Source organism: Carica papaya, chromosome 6, assembly GCF_054855325.1.
Source record: "Carica papaya isolate Zhongbai chromosome 6, ASM5485532v1, whole genome shotgun sequence".
NCBI classification, from domain to species: Eukaryota; Viridiplantae; Streptophyta; class Magnoliopsida; order Brassicales; family Caricaceae; genus Carica; species Carica papaya.
In genome coordinates this window covers 2,718,867-2,735,300 of record NC_142314.1, presented here as the reverse complement: position 1 = coordinate 2,735,300, position 16,434 = coordinate 2,718,867, and the positions used below count along the sequence as shown (strand labels likewise).

The window sequence follows — 16,434 nt, the reverse complement described above, 5'->3', positions numbered from 1 at the left end:
TTTATTTGTTAATGAAGGAATTAACAAAAATTTTATATATTTTATGTTCATCTAAGGAAATGTTCCATGGGAGACACTCAAATGGGGTGATGCTATTTGGTAATTGGAGGAGCTCTAATTGTAAATATCTCTGATAAAAGGTAAAAGAGCATAGAAGGCAAATTACAGTTTTTTTTCTCGTCGTTCAGTCTAAAGTGATCTAGCCAACAAAAAAAAAAATTAGGGCTAAATAAATAAAAATTATAGTCTAAAAAACTGTAACGCTCTATTTTTTTTTTCCAGTGGCATTATCTCAATCATATTAGCATACAGGACACACATATCTCGTTCCATCAACCAATTTAATCATACATATAAAGGAGTTACTGAAAATCAATTGCTCAATTTCTAAAAATTTCTCACCTGTATATGTAACAGTTTCAGAATTTGAAAAGGAAATGTATATATAAGAAAAATCTTGAGTGCGGAAGCGGAACAAAAATTTTGATTAATATCCTTTACACAATAATCCAAACGTACTAAACGTATTAAAGAATAAATTAAATGAAGTAAATACTGGAGATGAATGTTATAAATAAAACTATAAAATCTTTAGACATCTACTCGCCGTCTTCCTGCAGGACGGGCTCGAGAACCAAGTCTTCCTGATCTGAAATGGTTAAGTAAGGAATGAGCTACACTACCCCAGTAAAGACATCACACTATCACACTGTCACAGAAGTAAAGGTTGGTAGAAAACAAAAACGACCAATGAAGCATAATTTATAACAAACTCATTTATCAATAATAAAAACCTTTACTGTCCACTTATCTCGGTGAGATTCATGAAAACAACTTATGAGCAATAATAACATCATAAACATCATAAGATCATGCACACTCTGTAACATAACACATCATGCTTTTGTATTTCAATCATCAGATAATAAATTTCCTCTTTTATCAACCTACTAGTACCCATGGGGATCTATAGGGAGTTCCTGCTACACGTGAACCATTCACATTAATAACTTAATTCCAGGGCCATCCTCATACCCCATCCGGTATGGGCGCCAAAACCATAAACCTCAATACCCCGTCCGGTATGAGAGTGAAACGGGTCGTCTCCATACCCCGTCTGGTATGGGTGGCAAAACACATAAAATCTCCATACCCCGTCCAATATGAGAGACCACGTTCCCGGTAAGATTCCCTATGGAGCCAGTCCGTCCACCATCTCTCAGGATATCTAGTGAGGCTGTCGACTTATCCACTTATAAATTCACATACCGTCCTTATTTTTCTTATTCTCAATTACCCAATTAACATAAATACGTAAACCAGCAACGCACACCAAATAAGGCAACACAACATTGGGTTCACAATAATTCAAAACATGATAAATTAAACAGTTATTCATGCATACGGAACCAGAGAATAAACAATCAGATACTATACTGCATTTAGACTGTAAAATACATCAAACTGAAATAATCCGATAAATACATCATGTTCGGGCCCCATTAGCAATCTTAATTAATTATACATATCTATTAATTCATAAAATACCATTTTATCATTTACTAAACTTTAATGCCGTGATAGGAAATAGGATAAGGGATCCTTACTTGTTTCGCAGTCTGAAATCGGGTTCTCACTGTGCCTACAGGCAGTCCCTAGATTCCCTAAATTTTTTTCCTGGAAACTGAAACACAATTCCGGTACCTGCACATGTCCCCCAAAATACCCCAAATCAGACCCAGGGTCTTTTCAACCAATTTCAGAATTCTGGCACGGCGCCGCTGCCGCCCACGTCGGCGATCCACCTTGGATTGGCCGTTTTCAGCTGAATTCGGCCAAACTTGCATTGGTTCCTGTGATAAAACACCCGTAAGGCCCTCGGTGGGCCAAAAAATTACAAAAAACCAAGACTTACCGCCGGCGGGGCTCTCAGGTGCGGCGACTCCTCCGGCGCGAGTTGCGATTTGGTATTTTGCTCCGGTCAACCTGTAGAGAAAAGGACGGTGGTCACGGTGGTATAAAAATTACATCGAACGGGAACCGAGAAGGGCCTCATCGGAGGCAAAAATTGAGAAAACCCGCAGCGGCGCCGCTGGACTTCGACAGTGTTTTCCAGCCAATTGGCCGGTGGTTTAGCTCTGATTTGGCCACAGAGAGGTTTAGCATCGAAAAACGAGCCAAGAGAAGAAATTTTACCTCGTTTGACAGCCAAAAAGTCCTCCGGTGCGGTGGGGGGTGGCGGCGCCTGGTTCCTCCTGTGGCTGGGTCGTCTTCTCCGGCGAGGGTTCTGGCGGCTAGGGTTTGGGATTGGGTATGGATGCGATTATTTATAACCTTCCCCTTTTAATCTGGGCCATTCAATCGCGATTAAATTAGAAATAAATTTGGGTCGTCCGTGCGTGATCAAATCTGGGCCATCCGCACACGTGAGATCTAGGCCGTCCGTGCGCACGGGAACGGATCTGGGTCGTCCGATCACGCGCACGTGGATCGCCCACGTGGCTCCCCGCGTCAGCGTCCTGGTTGGCTGAGGCTACTGACCGGACTGTTAACGTGACTGCTGACGTGGTACTATTTTTTTAAATTACGTTTTGACCCCCTATTTTCGATTTTCTTTTCAAAAACACCCCCAGAATCCAAATTTTCACCCATTTTTCCTAAAATCAATTTCAATTAAATCCCAAAAATAATTTTACCCCATTTTATTATTTTTATTATTTTTATTTTTATTAAATTAAATTAAAATCTTATAAATTAATTATTAAAATAGAATAAAATTAAACAAAAATCCCAATAAAAATTAAAATAAAATAAAAGAAAAGTTTTGGGTGTTACAGTATATGCATCAATATAGTATCTTATGAATTTCACAAATCCTCGTTTTAAACATAAGTTACATTGCTACCAAATACGTAATTATCTCGTTTTACTAATCGTAATCTCTGCTCCATCTCCTCTATACGTTAGGTTCAGAAACCCGCAGCTCTGATCCAGTCCCCAGTCCTACTTCATCTATAATTGATAAAGAATGACTACATACAACTCAGCACAGTAAATTTAAATCACAGATATAGCATGAAAACCCAATTAAAAGCTCATTCTTCTATGTTTTTCCTTCCCGTTACATTGGTCACGCCTTCTTTTCTACCCACAATCCTTCACTATTACTCATCTAACTCTACCGTAACTATCACATCTCCTTGATGATAAATTGTCAACTCTACTAGGTGTAGTCACCCCATAATACCATCCCATCGGCCCTGACCCGGCCATTCACCCACATTGTTACCCCCTGATAATACCCCCCATCTGTCACCAATATCGGCGACCCTTTTTTCTTTTCCACCACTCGACCCCCAGCTGGCCACCCACACACACACTGTTATTATTTCTTTTCGTCACCAACATCACCAACACAGTTCGTTACCAATCTGGCAACTCTCAGACATCTCTAATATCGGCGATCGACTTACCTTTTTGAGTGACAATAACCAATATCAGCGTCCCAACCTCGACCACCACTAATACAACATCGCCACATCCATACTCAATACACCACACATACATGCATTCTTAACCTACATGCCAGTTATTCCAACTTCAATTACTGATAAACAATCAATATTTTCATGCAGTTTTCAAAGTCACAATCATATTTACATAGCACACACACAACCCATACATGCACACGCTCATTGTTCCCTATCCTATTTCCCAATCCCCTTTCTCTTCATCTCACTTCACCCCTCACCACACCTGCAACTGCAACTCTTTCCAACCACTCCCCCCTCTCAGTCCCTCACTTCCTTCATCTCTGTGTTCCTCGTCTCACCGCACTCTTTTATCTATCACTATCACCCACTCTGTGCCCTACACGACTATCAGAAGACGTTCCCTACTTCCCTTCTTACCTCCCTTTCTCTCTCAACATTCCGCTTCCCATTCTCCCATACGTATTCTGTTTCTCCCGACTCACCCTTCTTGTACCAATTCACCTTTCCTCCCCACGGATTCTCTTACACCTCTTCACTTACCGTCCTACTCCAACCTTCCCGTAACAGAAATTCTTCCTTCACTCTCCTATTTTTTCTATCACCTACTTCCTCTTCTAATTCCTTACACTGTCTCGACAACACTGCTCCCGTACTTATTGACCTCTCCTCCCACGGCTTCCTATACTTCTCTTCACTCATAATCCTAATCAAAAAATTTTGTCACTTACCACCTCTCTCCGTTATCCTATTCCATCAAGCACCTATTTCCTATTTCAATTTCTTTCACTGTCTAGATATCGTTTCAAAATTTGCAAGTTCAAATCCACATTACACCATCATCTTATGTTTGAAATTTAAATTCACCATACCTCCGGTCTCCATCGTTTTCTGCACCTCTGTAGCTCACTCAGTCGCCTTACTCGTCTCCTCCTTCTCCCGCTCTCTCTTCTCGTCCCTTCCCTCTCTAACTTTCCTCTCTCTAGAATCTTCTATCAGCAGCCTCCTCTTTCCCTTTCTGGTTCTCCTTTTTTTTTTCGCCTCTGTTTTTTTTTCTTTTCTTCCTCCTATTTATACCCCACCTATAATACCTTCAGTTAATTTTTAATATAATTTAAATTTTATTTATAAATATAATTTTTTAATTTTTTAATTTTAATTTAGAATAAAAATGAAGTAAAATTGATGGAGGATTAAATTGAAAAAAAAATTAGAAAAAATGGGTGAAAATTTTTGGTTATGGGGGTATTTTTTAAAGAAAAATACAAAATCGGAGGCCAAAATGCAATTAGAGAAGTTTTGCTAGGTAGGATGCTCGGTCAGTAGCCTCAACGAATCAGGACGCGCCGCGTGGCAGCGGACGCTGATGCTGTGCCACGCGGGAGGCCACACGGGCGATCCGCGTGCCCGCAATTGAATGATCCAAATCTGTTCCCGTGCGCACAGACGGCCCGAATGCGTTCCCTCCCCAAACGCAATCAGACAGTCAGATTTAAATGTGATCAGACGGTCCAGATTAAATGCAGACGGATATAAATAACCCTCATTCGTACCAAACCCTAACCCTAGCCGCCAGACCCCCTCGCCGGAGAAGAAGACCCAGCCGCCGGGAAGGAGACCGCCGCCACCCGCTGCCATGCCGAAGCCCTTTCCGACCGCCAAAAGAGGTAAAAAATTTCTCTTTTACTTAGAATTTAATTTTAAACACACTCATCGCCAAATCGGAGTAAAAGGACAGGCTGATTGGCCGAAAAACATGGACAAAGCCTAGCATCGCTACTGTAGAAAATTTCACAAAAACGTCTCCGATGAGGCTCTTCCCGGTTCCCATTATGCATAATTTTTCCACTATTGTAATCAGCGTTTCCTTCTCTACAGGTTGACCGGAGCAAAATATCCAACTGCAACGTGAGCCAGAGGAGCCACCGCATCGAAGCGCCTTGCTATCGATGAGTTTCAGTTTTCTATATTTTTTCGGCCAACCGAGACCCCTTAACGTGTTTTCTCGCAGGGATTAATGCAAAATTGGCCAAAAACAGTCGACCCAAGCCAGATCACCGCCGCGGGCGTCGGCACCATCGTCGGAGCACGGGGGAGCCGCTGTGCCAGAATTTAAAAATTAACCAAAGTGGACTATGAGACTGATTTTGAGTTTGTTTATGACATTTGTAGGTACTTATAGCACGTTTTGATTCCCGAAGAAAAATTTAGGGAACCCAGGAACCGCCTGTAGGCGCAGTAAACAGCTTAGCTTTTCGAGCACCAAATTGAGTAAGAATCTCTCACCCCATTTCTCTGTTATAGAATTGAAGCCAGAATAAATAATAATACGACATTTGTATAATTTAGAAAATGTTCATAATTAAACACGGATTACTAATAGAGTCAGAACTGGAAAAATTATCTGTTGTTGTCTCTGTTGATTTATTTACAGTATTGATGCATGATAGGTACCTTATTAGTTGATTTTATAGCTTTGAATACATATATTGTTGTTTTACGTGTTTATGGCTGAATTGGAAAAAAATGGAAGTTAAAGGTAAATAGAAATTTTATTGGATTGCTGAAGAGATCGGGTACATAGGAAGCCCTATCGTAATAATTTAGCGATCATATCGGACGGGGTATGGGGATGGCCCGTTTCACCCTCATACCGGACGAGATATTGAGGTTTAGTAAGTTTGACGCTCATACCGAACGAGATATGGGAACGGCTTGTTAATTGAGAATGTTAAAGGAAATGGTTCACGTGTAGTAGGGACATCCCTATGGACCTCCATGAATACTAGTAGGCTGACAAAGAAAGTGACAGTTGTTGTTTAATTTATTGAATATGGATATGAATTTATAATGTGTTATGTTGCCGAGTTTATATGAAATCATGGTATGTATAATGTTATTGTGCTGTAGGTTGTTTTTATAAATTTCACTACGGTAAATAGACAGTAAATAGTTTTATTTTTGATAAATAAATTTGTTTAATTAAGTGCTCAATTGGTTATTTTGGTTTTCTATCAACCTTCATTTCTGTGTCGGTGATGTGGTGTGATATTCTTACTGGGTTAGTGTAACTCATACTTTATTTAACCATTTCAGATTAAGAGAACCAAAATCTAAAACTCGATCCACAAGAGGATTGCGAGTAAAATGCTAGTTTTCTTTATTTTCTGTTCATTTTCTTATTTTTTTTGTATTTCTTTTAAAATGGTAATTCTCATATCACTATTCGGTACTTTAAGTTATGTGTGTAAGGAATGTAAACCTTAAACATCTATTTTGCTTTCGTATTTTAATTATCATTTATTTTTTTTTAATCTTTCCGAGGTCGTTACACCACCTACTACTCATCCTAGCCGTCCATTCTATCCCATAATCTACACCCATCCTAACCGTCCATTCCCTCTCACCATCTACACTCATCCCAGCTATCTGTTCCCTCTCACAAACCACACTTATCTTAGCCGTCCATCCCATCTCCCAAACAACACCATTCACCCCTCTCCCTCTCCCATATATATATTTTTTATTATTATTATTATTATTACATTTCTTTTTTTCCAACCCCAAATTCCGTTACTACATTAGGTAAAATTATTTTAAAAAATCAAATAAAATGAACTAAATTATTTAAATTGCAAAAAACAAACTACAACAAATGTTTCTTGCAAAAATAAGTTCACTTGATTCAAGATTTTCACTCAAAAGATTACAGAAGGGGAATTAGGGTTTTGGGTAAATATTTCAACCAAAAGAACATCTATAGATTGGCATCTAATCCTAACTATTATTTTCTGTTTCAAAGCAAGCCAATACTACACAAACAGCCCCTTTAGCTTTCACCTACTCAATCAAACTTGCCATGCCTAAATGCAACAACTTAATTTTCTGCAGCCAGACATAATGCCTTATCGAAGCCCAGCAGATGAATATATACTTTAGAGGTCATCCGGGACAAGGCCGATAGTTGAGTACAGCAAAAGAAATATGTTACTTCAATCCTCGAAGCTCCTTTCAACACTTCATAGCAAAGATTCCCGGAAAGAATTCAGACTCTGCTGGCTCCTCTCCGTCCTCGTCCATATAATCTTGTTGTTTGGCCTCTCTTCTCAATTTTCTTGAAACAACGATTACAAAGTTTCAAATTCAGTTTGAAAACACACGCTTCAAGAAAAAAAAACAATCTACTAAATAACTCAAGAAAACAGGTATCACCTCCGGGTTCCTTGCTGATGATGCAGGTCTGAATCTTGATTGTTTTCTCATGAAAACTCTGGCAGCCTGTTTCTTTTTCTCTTCCGCCTTCAATTTGGTGATACTGGGTCTGTACACAATCACAGTCCTACCAATTTGACCAACTACTACAGAACCTGTCTCTTCCTCCAAATTCTTCACCACATCCTCTAACTCACCCGGGCAAGTCCGGTGTATTTTGATCTGTTCACGACATTTAAGTCCAATTGTTTTAAGCGTCAGCTCATAATACAAACAGATTCATACTTGATTCACTTAAAAGACAAGGAAACAAATTGAAATTCCGTGAAACAAGAAGGTATTATCTAATGATCTACAAGGATCTGACATCAAAGTTAGTAAATTATTAGCATCTTATATCAATGTATCTTCTTACAGGGTCTCAAAACTGCTGATACTCACATGCTATGCATAATATAGTCGTGTTTGGAATAAATATAGAAATTATGTGAAAATTTTTCAGATATTGCAATTAATGTAAAAGGGTTGATGAAATTTTAATTAAGAAATCATAGAAAACAAAAATTGAAAATTTTTAAGTAGAAATGGAACAATGACATTCCAAATTCCAACTCTGCTCCTTACAATTCCATTTACAGTTTCCTGCAAACTCAATTTTATTATTTCAAATAGAATTTTCAATCTCCTCTAGCTAAAAAATAGGCAAGCACTTCCAAATGAATTCAAGAAAACTCTGGATTTGTCCCAAACAGAGACTTTTAAATTTGTAAGTTTACAAACTTTTCTGTAATACCATGTTTGGGACGAATGAAAATGATAATGAATTGGCACAGAAATCATTTGTCAACTTACAAACTTTATGTGAATAAAGACATGAATTTGCTAATGTATTCTATACTTTCTTCTGTGGAACTAAGTTTTCCAAACACTGCCTAAAACAACTTAGTTCAAAAATGGAGAAGAAATTGTACATATATACATTTATACACACATATATACATATACCTTGAGAAGCTCATTTTTCTCCAGAGTTTCATCGAAAGACGAAATAACAGTATCCGTGACACCTGATTTTCCGACGAGCTGGCACTTGAGCTTTTTCCCCAAACTGTGCGCATAAGACGCCAGATCTTTCTTCTCTTTCACCGTCAAAGTCGGCAACTTTATCACTCTTCCTCCATTGTTTCTGTTACACATTTGCAGATTATCAACAACATTATTCGCCACCTGGAAATCTTCATCTTCGTCTTCTTCTCCTTCTTCTTCCTCTTCAATCTCCACTTCCTCCACCTCTTGTTTGTTTGGAGAAGATAAGAAATGGAGGGAGGATTTAGTAGGGGGGAGGGAATTGAAGGAAGAAGAAAGAGATTGACAGAATAGAGGAGAAGCAAATTTAGCGATTTTGTTAGCGGATGGTTTAAAATTGAGTCGAGTTGTGGTGTTTTTAATGGAAGAGCTGCAAGTGGGTCTGAAGAGCAAAGAAAGAGGTGGTGGTGGCTTTGGGTGTCTGAGTAGATGCTGGAGAAGGTGAACGGACGAGAATGGCGAAGCCGATACAGACACTACCGCCATTGCTACAGTTTGTCGATTCTGGGTTCTGTCCAAGAGGATTTGATTTATGAAATGCTGTTATTTCTCTTCTTTTTAAAATTTTTAGAGAGTTTATACACATTCGGGTGTTTGGTCTAGTGGTATGATTCTCGCTTCGGGTGCGAGAGGTCGCGAGTTCGATTCTCGCAACACCCCGCTTATTATTCATTTTTTGATATCTTGAGTGGTATTCCTAACAAGGAAATGTAATTAAATGTTCTTGGAGTAATTCTTAGTTTCGTATTTCAGAAAAACATAATTAAATAAATTCAAAATTATATTTTTGGGTTAAAAAATAAATAATTAAATAACTTTTTATTGAAAAAAGAAAATCACTAAATAATAGCAAACAGAGTGTAATAAATGGTAATCATTATAATTTATTTCTCATTTAAAAGTGATTTTTAATTAAAAAAAATAGTTATATAAATGCCAAATATAGAGTAGTAATCATTACAACCTCAAAGGCTACAATCATAGGCTCAATTTTCCAAGATAATCTCAGCAAGAGATTTGGAATTTATTGCCACTATTTCACCGCTTGGTGAGAGAAGAAAAACCTCGAGACCCTTACACTTTTTTTCTTGCTTAAATAATTAATTACATTAATCTCACAATCCAATATAAATATAGAATTTACATTTATATTCTATATTTATTATTTTATTCAATGAAATATTTAATATTTTTATTAGTCTCTAAATGAAAATTCATAAGTGGGATTATTTTTTAACTTCAACTTTTGTTGGATAATAATATAAATATACTTTTAAATTTTCTATAATTCTTATAATTAGCCACACATAAATTTATATAAAATATGGAGTTGATAAATTGCTATTTTGATTAATTGTCTTGTAGAAGATAAAAATATTCTACATTATACTAAAAAGCAGTAAATAATTTCAACCAAAACAGAGGATTAGATTATTAATTGTCAAAGATTAAATTAGTAGATTTCCATAATTTCACCACCCTCGACAGATCACAGTCAAAATCAAATCACAAACAAATCTGCTCCCCACCATCAAATCACAGCCATCGATCCGGAAGGTGGATCCCATCACCTGCCCCATTTGATCAGCAAGACCCAGGTGCCAGATTCCACCCTCTATTCTATTTTCTTCAACAAAACCCTAAATTAAAAGACCCCCCCAAGCTCAGTTAAACAGAATGAAACCCTAATCTAATCATAGCAACATATACATATAACATCCATATGTATATATATGGATACGGGTTATATTTATAACGCAAACTAGGGATCTGGACCAGAGAAGGCCAAACCAAACCAAACAAGAAACTTCTTTATAACTTCAGTCTTCAGAGCATGACTTCTTCATGTTCGGCCGTGTACAAGAAAATCCAGGAGAAGCTCCTGCATTAATCATGTCATGTTCCAACAGACACTCAAAACGCAGTCGTTTTTAAGTAAGAAACTCACCTTGTCTATCAGATTTCAGTGATGGCGGCCACGTACTTGAAATTAGTCTCCCCACCATGCTTTCTTTCACCAACTCTCTTGACCCGTCACGAGCAGGACTGAAAATTACTGGTAAATAATCTTGACAAGGAAACGCCATTCCCTCAAATTGCTCCACTAGCTGCTCCTTCCCCTATATATATACATATACATATACATATACATATACATAAACAACAAAAAAGAAAGTGCACGAGTAAAATTACAGGAGACCCTTTTGTGTAAATATCTGATAATTTGAAAACCAAATAATGGTCAAACAGAAATCATGTTGTTCCTCAGTCTATATAAAATGCATAAGAAATGAGTTAAATTATGAGAGAGCCTTTGTGTAAATCTAAAAATTTGAAAATCCAATCATCGCCCTACTAAAATTCTATCTAAATAGATGCATCTATATATATGTGCTGTTCCTCAGTCTATATAAAATGTATAAGAAATGAGTAAAATTATGAGAGACCCTTTTGCGTAAATCTAAAAATTTGAAAATCCAATCATCGCCCTACTAAAATTCTATCTAAATAGATGCATCTATATATATGTGTGTATATATGTATGCGCATATCTTATATGAGTTGATCAGAAGCATTGGAACATATACAAATATGTAGTGATTAGACGAGTTGATCATCATAAGTACCTGGAGTCTAGCACAGACAATTTCACGTCTCTTCTTGGAATTAAAAAAGTCCCAAGATTGATCCTTAGAGGCTAGGTAGAACTTCCACACTGCTCTGGGTTCTGTGAAGTTGACGAAGGCATACCCTTTGTTTAACCCACTTCTGCATTTTGTATATATACACACAATAGTTACATATATATATACATACATATAGACATATAAACCCAACTAGTTACATATATATATATATATTACAATGTAAGTCTGAAGTGAAGTTAATTAATACAAAAGGGAAGCAAGTTTTTCCTGCAGTCAAGAGAGTAGAAAAAAGTAGTATAAGAAAAACTTTACTTGAAGTCGATTGGCAAATACAAGAAATCAAAGGCTGAAACAATGGCTTCTTTGCTTTCTTCATCATCCTCGTTACAACTCTGAATTCCCGACTTTTGATTCTCCATCATACAGTGATTGTCGAGGAAATCTATCAGCATTTTACGCCTGCAGAAACCCAAAAAGATTATTGTATAGTATATCTAGATATGGTGTATATATACATACACACACACAGTTAAAGCAGAAAATAAAACATGCATGTGTGATTCATATACTCTTCAAAACTTGAAAATATCAACCCACTTAATTCAACAACAGAACAAACCAATTCACAGAAAACAAACCAAAACCCTAGCTTCATATTATAACTTTAAGCACTATATATATATATATATATATATAACCAGTAAATCATAAGCCAAGATCATATTTATACGTACGTATATTTACTGGGTATATTCTTTATCATGACAGTTGTATTATCCCCGTACCGACACACCGGTTCAACAGCATGTCTCCGACGAGCTTTACGCGCAGAGCAGCCGCCATTAAACTTTCTTCTCCGCCGCCGGCGCTCACCGAAATCTCCGACGAGAATGTTACTTCTACTATCTTCACTATATCTCTCTCCACTTTGAAGATAGTTATTACTACACGGTACAACCGGCCTCCATTCCTCCCTGTGATAAAAACCCCGGTTTCCTCGTCCCGGCCGGCGAAATCTCTCAGAACTCTCCCCATGATTATGCCGTCCAGTCAAAACGGCTTCGTCGGCGATCACATGGGTCCGGTCCAAAACCGGACCAGGGTGACTTGTGTCCGTGATCGGAGCTACAGACACGGGGTGCAACTCCGACGGTGGCGCCGTGGATTGATTCGGGTATGTGTAGAAAGAATAGGAGAAGAGATGGGGAGAATTTTGCTGGGGGTAGCAGTTAAAAGGCGATTTCAGAGATGATAAATAGTTGAGAGGCAGATAGAGGCCGTGAGAAGTGAAAACGACGTCGGATTGTTCGTAGATGTTCGGAAAGTAAGCTGGAGCTTCTGGGTTTAAGCTCGAAGCTACTTTTACTCTATCTGCCATGAGAAGTCGCACGGAAGAAGATAACTAAATGAGACTCTTTTAAAGAGAGGTGATGGAGAGAGAAAAGGGTTTCTGTCTAAATCGTCTTCATAGTCTAATATGGAAGATGAAGGAGGTGGATGATGATGATGGCTGGCAGATGATGAAATTGGGATGTCAAAACAGTTCAAATTTTTTAATCATAATTACTTTCATTTATTTATAATTTGAAATAAAGAAATAATCTACTCAAATTTACTGAAATTTATATTACATATATATGAGTATATGATATTGTAGCATATATTTCAATTCTTAGAGAAATAATAATCGAAATGCATAGGGAAACAATAATGCATCTATAGCATCTCATGTAAATTTTAAGTGTTAATTTACGTATTTAAATTTAATTAATTAATTTATATATAAATTAAATTATAAAAAATAAATAAATTTTAAAAAATTTTCCTAAATTTCAACCAATCGAATGATTCTCCATATTTTAAGCAAATTCAATGGTGAGATCGTTGGTAATTAGATCCAACGACCCACACACGAGATACTGTTTGAATAATTTGCATGTGTTCTAAAGTGATCCAACAATCACACAAATGAACAATTCATATCTAAAAAGATCATGATCTAACGGCTAAAATTGCGTGATGGCAAAATTATGATTTTACCATTAATGAAGGTCAATCCAATGGACCGCATGCAGCCACGCGTGTGATGATTGCACGATCCAAATCTATTGAGGGCTGTGTTTAAATGCTCATCCAAGCCACTCTGACCCAACTTGATCATCAAGAAGAAAAGAAAGAAGAAGAAAAGAAAAGGAAGAATAAGAAGAAGGAAAAAAAAAAGAGAAAAAGTGGCGAGAATGCCTTACGCGGCAGAAAAAAGAGAGAATGAGAGACAAAACATGTCGGAGGGAGGTGTACTGCACAAGGAAGGCAATTTGCAGCCAACTGGTGCTGGAAACCGAAGGCAATACCCGCAGTGGCCCGCAACCTCCTCCGATGAGCCCTTTTTCAATTTCCGTTTTGCATGATTTTTCGACCATTATATTTATCATCTTTTTCTGTGCAAGTTGACCGAAGAAAGAATCTCAGCCGTGAAGGAGAACCGGTGGAGCTGCCGCACCCAGAGGTCCCCCCCGCTTGTGAGTTTGATTTTCTACAGTTTTTCGGTAAACCGAGATCCCTGACATATTTTTCTATAGGAATACGGCCAAAACCGCCTAAAAACGGCCAAAATTAGCCAAAATAGGGTAGGTCGATGCGAACTGCCGCTGTGGGCCGCAGAATCGGTGCTGGAGAACGATAGTACCACCTTGCCGACAACCCGAAATTGGCCGAAACAAGTTTTAAACACTGATTTTAGATTCTAATGGTATTTTTAGGGACGTGACAAGTATTTTCGATTCTGCATGGATAATTCAAGAAATTCGGTACCTAGTAGAAAGCGTAGTAGATAATGCAGTGTCCCGAAACACTAATCTGGGTAATGATCTCTCATCTTTTTTTTTCGTTACGGTAAATTAAGGTTTAATAATTAATAATTGTGCGTTTTTATAAAAAATTAGAAAACCTTAAAAATAATTATAGATCACTAGTAGAGACGGAACCGGTTAATTCATAGTCATTTCGATTTTCGGTTTATTTTTCTGTAGTACCTATATTTCTTTATTATTATACTGTGCGTAACTCAATTGATAGTTTTGATGTCTTTTTGATTATTTTATTATTTATTTTCTCTGCATTGCATGGCGGTATTCCAGTCATTGGTTAGTTGGTTGTGTTAAACTATATTGTTGTTTAAGTGAACTGTGAGTATAAAATGAAATATGGTTATTGCATGGTTGATTATTATGCTAATAAAAATTTGTATGAGAAAGACTTACTGGGTACCCGAAAAAGAGCGGATGGGTCCGGTACATAGAGAATCGTACCGTGAACGTTAACTCAGTCGAACGGGGTTGGAAAGTCCCTTACCAGTAAGGTTTGGAAGATATGGTTCACCTTCATACCGGACAGGGTATCAAAGTGATCGAATGTCGGTGCCCATTACCGAACGAGGTATAGAGACGGCCGATTAATTGTTTAATTAGATATTGTGTAACACCCCAACCCTTTCTTTTTATTTTATTTTTTATTATTGAAATTATTATATGAATATAACTATTATTTAGGTAATAATATATTGAATTACTTTAGTTTAATTTATTTTAATAGAAATAATAATAATAATAAGGGGTAAAAATTATTTAGGGATTTAATTGAAAACAATTTTGAAAAAAATTAGTGAAAATTTGAGTTCTATAGGTATTTTTGAAAGAAAAATCGAAAACCGGATGTCAAAACGCAATTTAAAAAAATTGTGCCACATCAGCTACCCGGTCAGCAACCCCGGTCAACCAGGACGCACCAGGTGGCAGGGACGCTGATGCGGGAGGCCACGCGGAAGGGAGCCACGTGGGCGATCTGCGTGCGCGCGATCGAACGACTGAGATAAAAAAAGTGCATGGACGGTCCAGATTGCATCGCGCACGGACAGCCCAGATTGAATCACGCACGAATGGTCCAGATTGAATCGCGATGAATGTCCAAATTTATTTTTTATTTAATCGCGATCGGACGGTCCAGATTAAATGCGATGGACGGCTCATATCAAAAGCATATAGTTATAAATAATCTCATCTACACCCAAACCCTAACCCTAACCGCCAGAGCCCATCGCCGGAGAAAACAGCCCAACCAACGGGGAGCCGACACCGCCACCCGCCGCCGTACCAGAGCAATTTCTGGCTACCAAACGAGGTAAAAATTCTACCATTTGCTCAGAATTCGATTTTAAACCCACTTATGGCCAAATCGGAGTGAAAGCACTGGCCAATTGGTCGAAAAACGCCGCCGAAATCCAGTGGCGCCACCATAGGGTGTCTCAGTTTTTACCTCCAATGAGACTCTTTCTGATTCCCGTTCAACGTGATTTTTTCACTTTTGTGATCACTGTTTCCTCCTCTACAGGTTGACCGAAGCAAAACACCCAACCGCGATGTGAGTCGGAGGAGCCGCCGCACCGGAGAGCCCTACTGCCAGTAAGTTTCGATTTTCTGTATTTTTCAGCCCACCGATGGCCCTAAGTGTGTTTTCTCATAGGAACCGATGCAAGTTTGGCTGAATTCTACCGAAAACAGCCAGCCTGAGGTGGATCGCCGCTTGCAGCGGCGGAGCCACCATGCCAGAATTCGAAAATTGGCCGAGTAGGCCCTAGGTCTGATTTTTAGGTTATTTGGGACATGTATAAGCACCGTAAGCGCGTTTCAGTTTTCAAAAAAAAATTTAGGGAACCTAGGGACCGCTCGTAGGTGCAGTAAAAATCTAGTTTTCAGTATCATATCAGGTAAGGACCCCTCACTCTATCTCCTATCATGGAACCAAAGTTTGAATAAATAATAATAATAATATATTTTGTACAAATTAAATAGATATGCATAATTAATTACGGTTGCTAACGGAGCCCAAATCGGATGTATTTCTCTGTCAATTCCTGTTTAATTTATTTTACAGTTTAAATGTATTATGGTATCTGGTTTATTTATTCTATGGTTATGAATGCATGAATCACTGCTTACTTC

The 16,434-nt window shown here is 37.9% G+C and overlaps 2 protein-coding genes, 1 long non-coding RNA gene and 1 other non-coding gene across 4 annotated transcripts; 1 reads left to right on the top strand and 3 right to left on the bottom strand.

Annotated features, from left to right (window-relative positions):
- Positions 1-462: 462 nt before the first annotated feature.
- On the bottom strand, positions 463-4,520 carry LOC148253212 (uncharacterized). Its single transcript, XR_015812826.1, has 2 exons — positions 4,364-4,520; positions 463-649 (listed from the first exon to the last, which is right to left on the bottom strand). It is a non-coding gene; the product is annotated as an uncharacterized LOC148253212 (long non-coding RNA).
- A 2,629-nt stretch (positions 4,521-7,149) lies between these two features.
- LOC110808206 (RNA-binding CRS1 / YhbY (CRM) domain protein) lies at positions 7,150-9,308 on the bottom strand. Its single transcript, XM_022033613.2, has 3 exons — positions 8,709-9,308; positions 7,704-7,925; positions 7,150-7,605 (listed from the first exon to the last, which is right to left on the bottom strand). Exons 1-3 carry the CDS (start codon positions 9,273-9,275, stop codon positions 7,537-7,539), a joined length of 858 nt encoding a protein of 285 aa, XP_021889305.1. The 5' UTR covers positions 9,276-9,308; the 3' UTR covers positions 7,150-7,536.
- A 69-nt stretch (positions 9,309-9,377) lies between these two features.
- Positions 9,378-9,449, top strand: TRNAP-CGG (transfer RNA proline (anticodon CGG)). The gene has a single exon. It is a non-coding gene; the product is annotated as a tRNA-Pro (tRNA).
- Positions 9,450-11,156: 1,707 nt separating this feature from the next.
- Positions 11,157-12,953, bottom strand: LOC148253211 (uncharacterized). Its single transcript, XM_088222225.1, has 4 exons — positions 12,172-12,953; positions 11,750-11,896; positions 11,417-11,558; positions 11,157-11,195 (listed from the first exon to the last, which is right to left on the bottom strand). Exons 1-4 carry the CDS (start codon positions 12,813-12,815, stop codon positions 11,157-11,159), a joined length of 972 nt encoding a protein of 323 aa, XP_088078351.1. The 5' UTR covers positions 12,816-12,953.
- Between the last annotated feature and the right edge of the window lie 3,481 nt (positions 12,954-16,434).

What these genes read in the sequence shown, in the direction of transcription:
- LOC110808206 (XM_022033613.2), bottom strand. Translation starts at nt 9,275, where the DNA reads ATGGCGGTAGTGTCTGTATCGGCTTCGCCATTCTCGTCCGTTCACCTT. An exon ending in AGAAAAATGAGCTTCTCAAG is followed by an intron (nt 7,926 to 8,708) that starts GTATATGTATAT and finishes TGTCGTGAACAG; the next exon opens with ATCAAAATACACCGGACTTG. An exon ending in CATCAGCAAGGAACCCGGAG is followed by an intron (nt 7,606 to 7,703) that starts GTGATACCTGTT and finishes CGTTGTTTCAAG; the next exon opens with AAAATTGAGAAGAGAGGCCA.
- LOC148253211 (XM_088222225.1), bottom strand. Translation starts at nt 12,815, where the DNA reads ATGGCAGATAGAGTAAAAGTAGCTTCGAGCTTAAACCCAGAAGCTCCA. An exon ending in TATTTGCCAATCGACTTCAA is followed by an intron (nt 11,559 to 11,749) that starts GTAAAGTTTTTC and finishes TACAAAATGCAG; the next exon opens with AAGTGGGTTAAACAAAGGGT. An exon ending in TTGTCTGTGCTAGACTCCAG is followed by an intron (nt 11,196 to 11,416) that starts GTACTTATGATG and finishes CATTTTATATAG; the next exon opens with ACTGAGGAACAGCACATATA.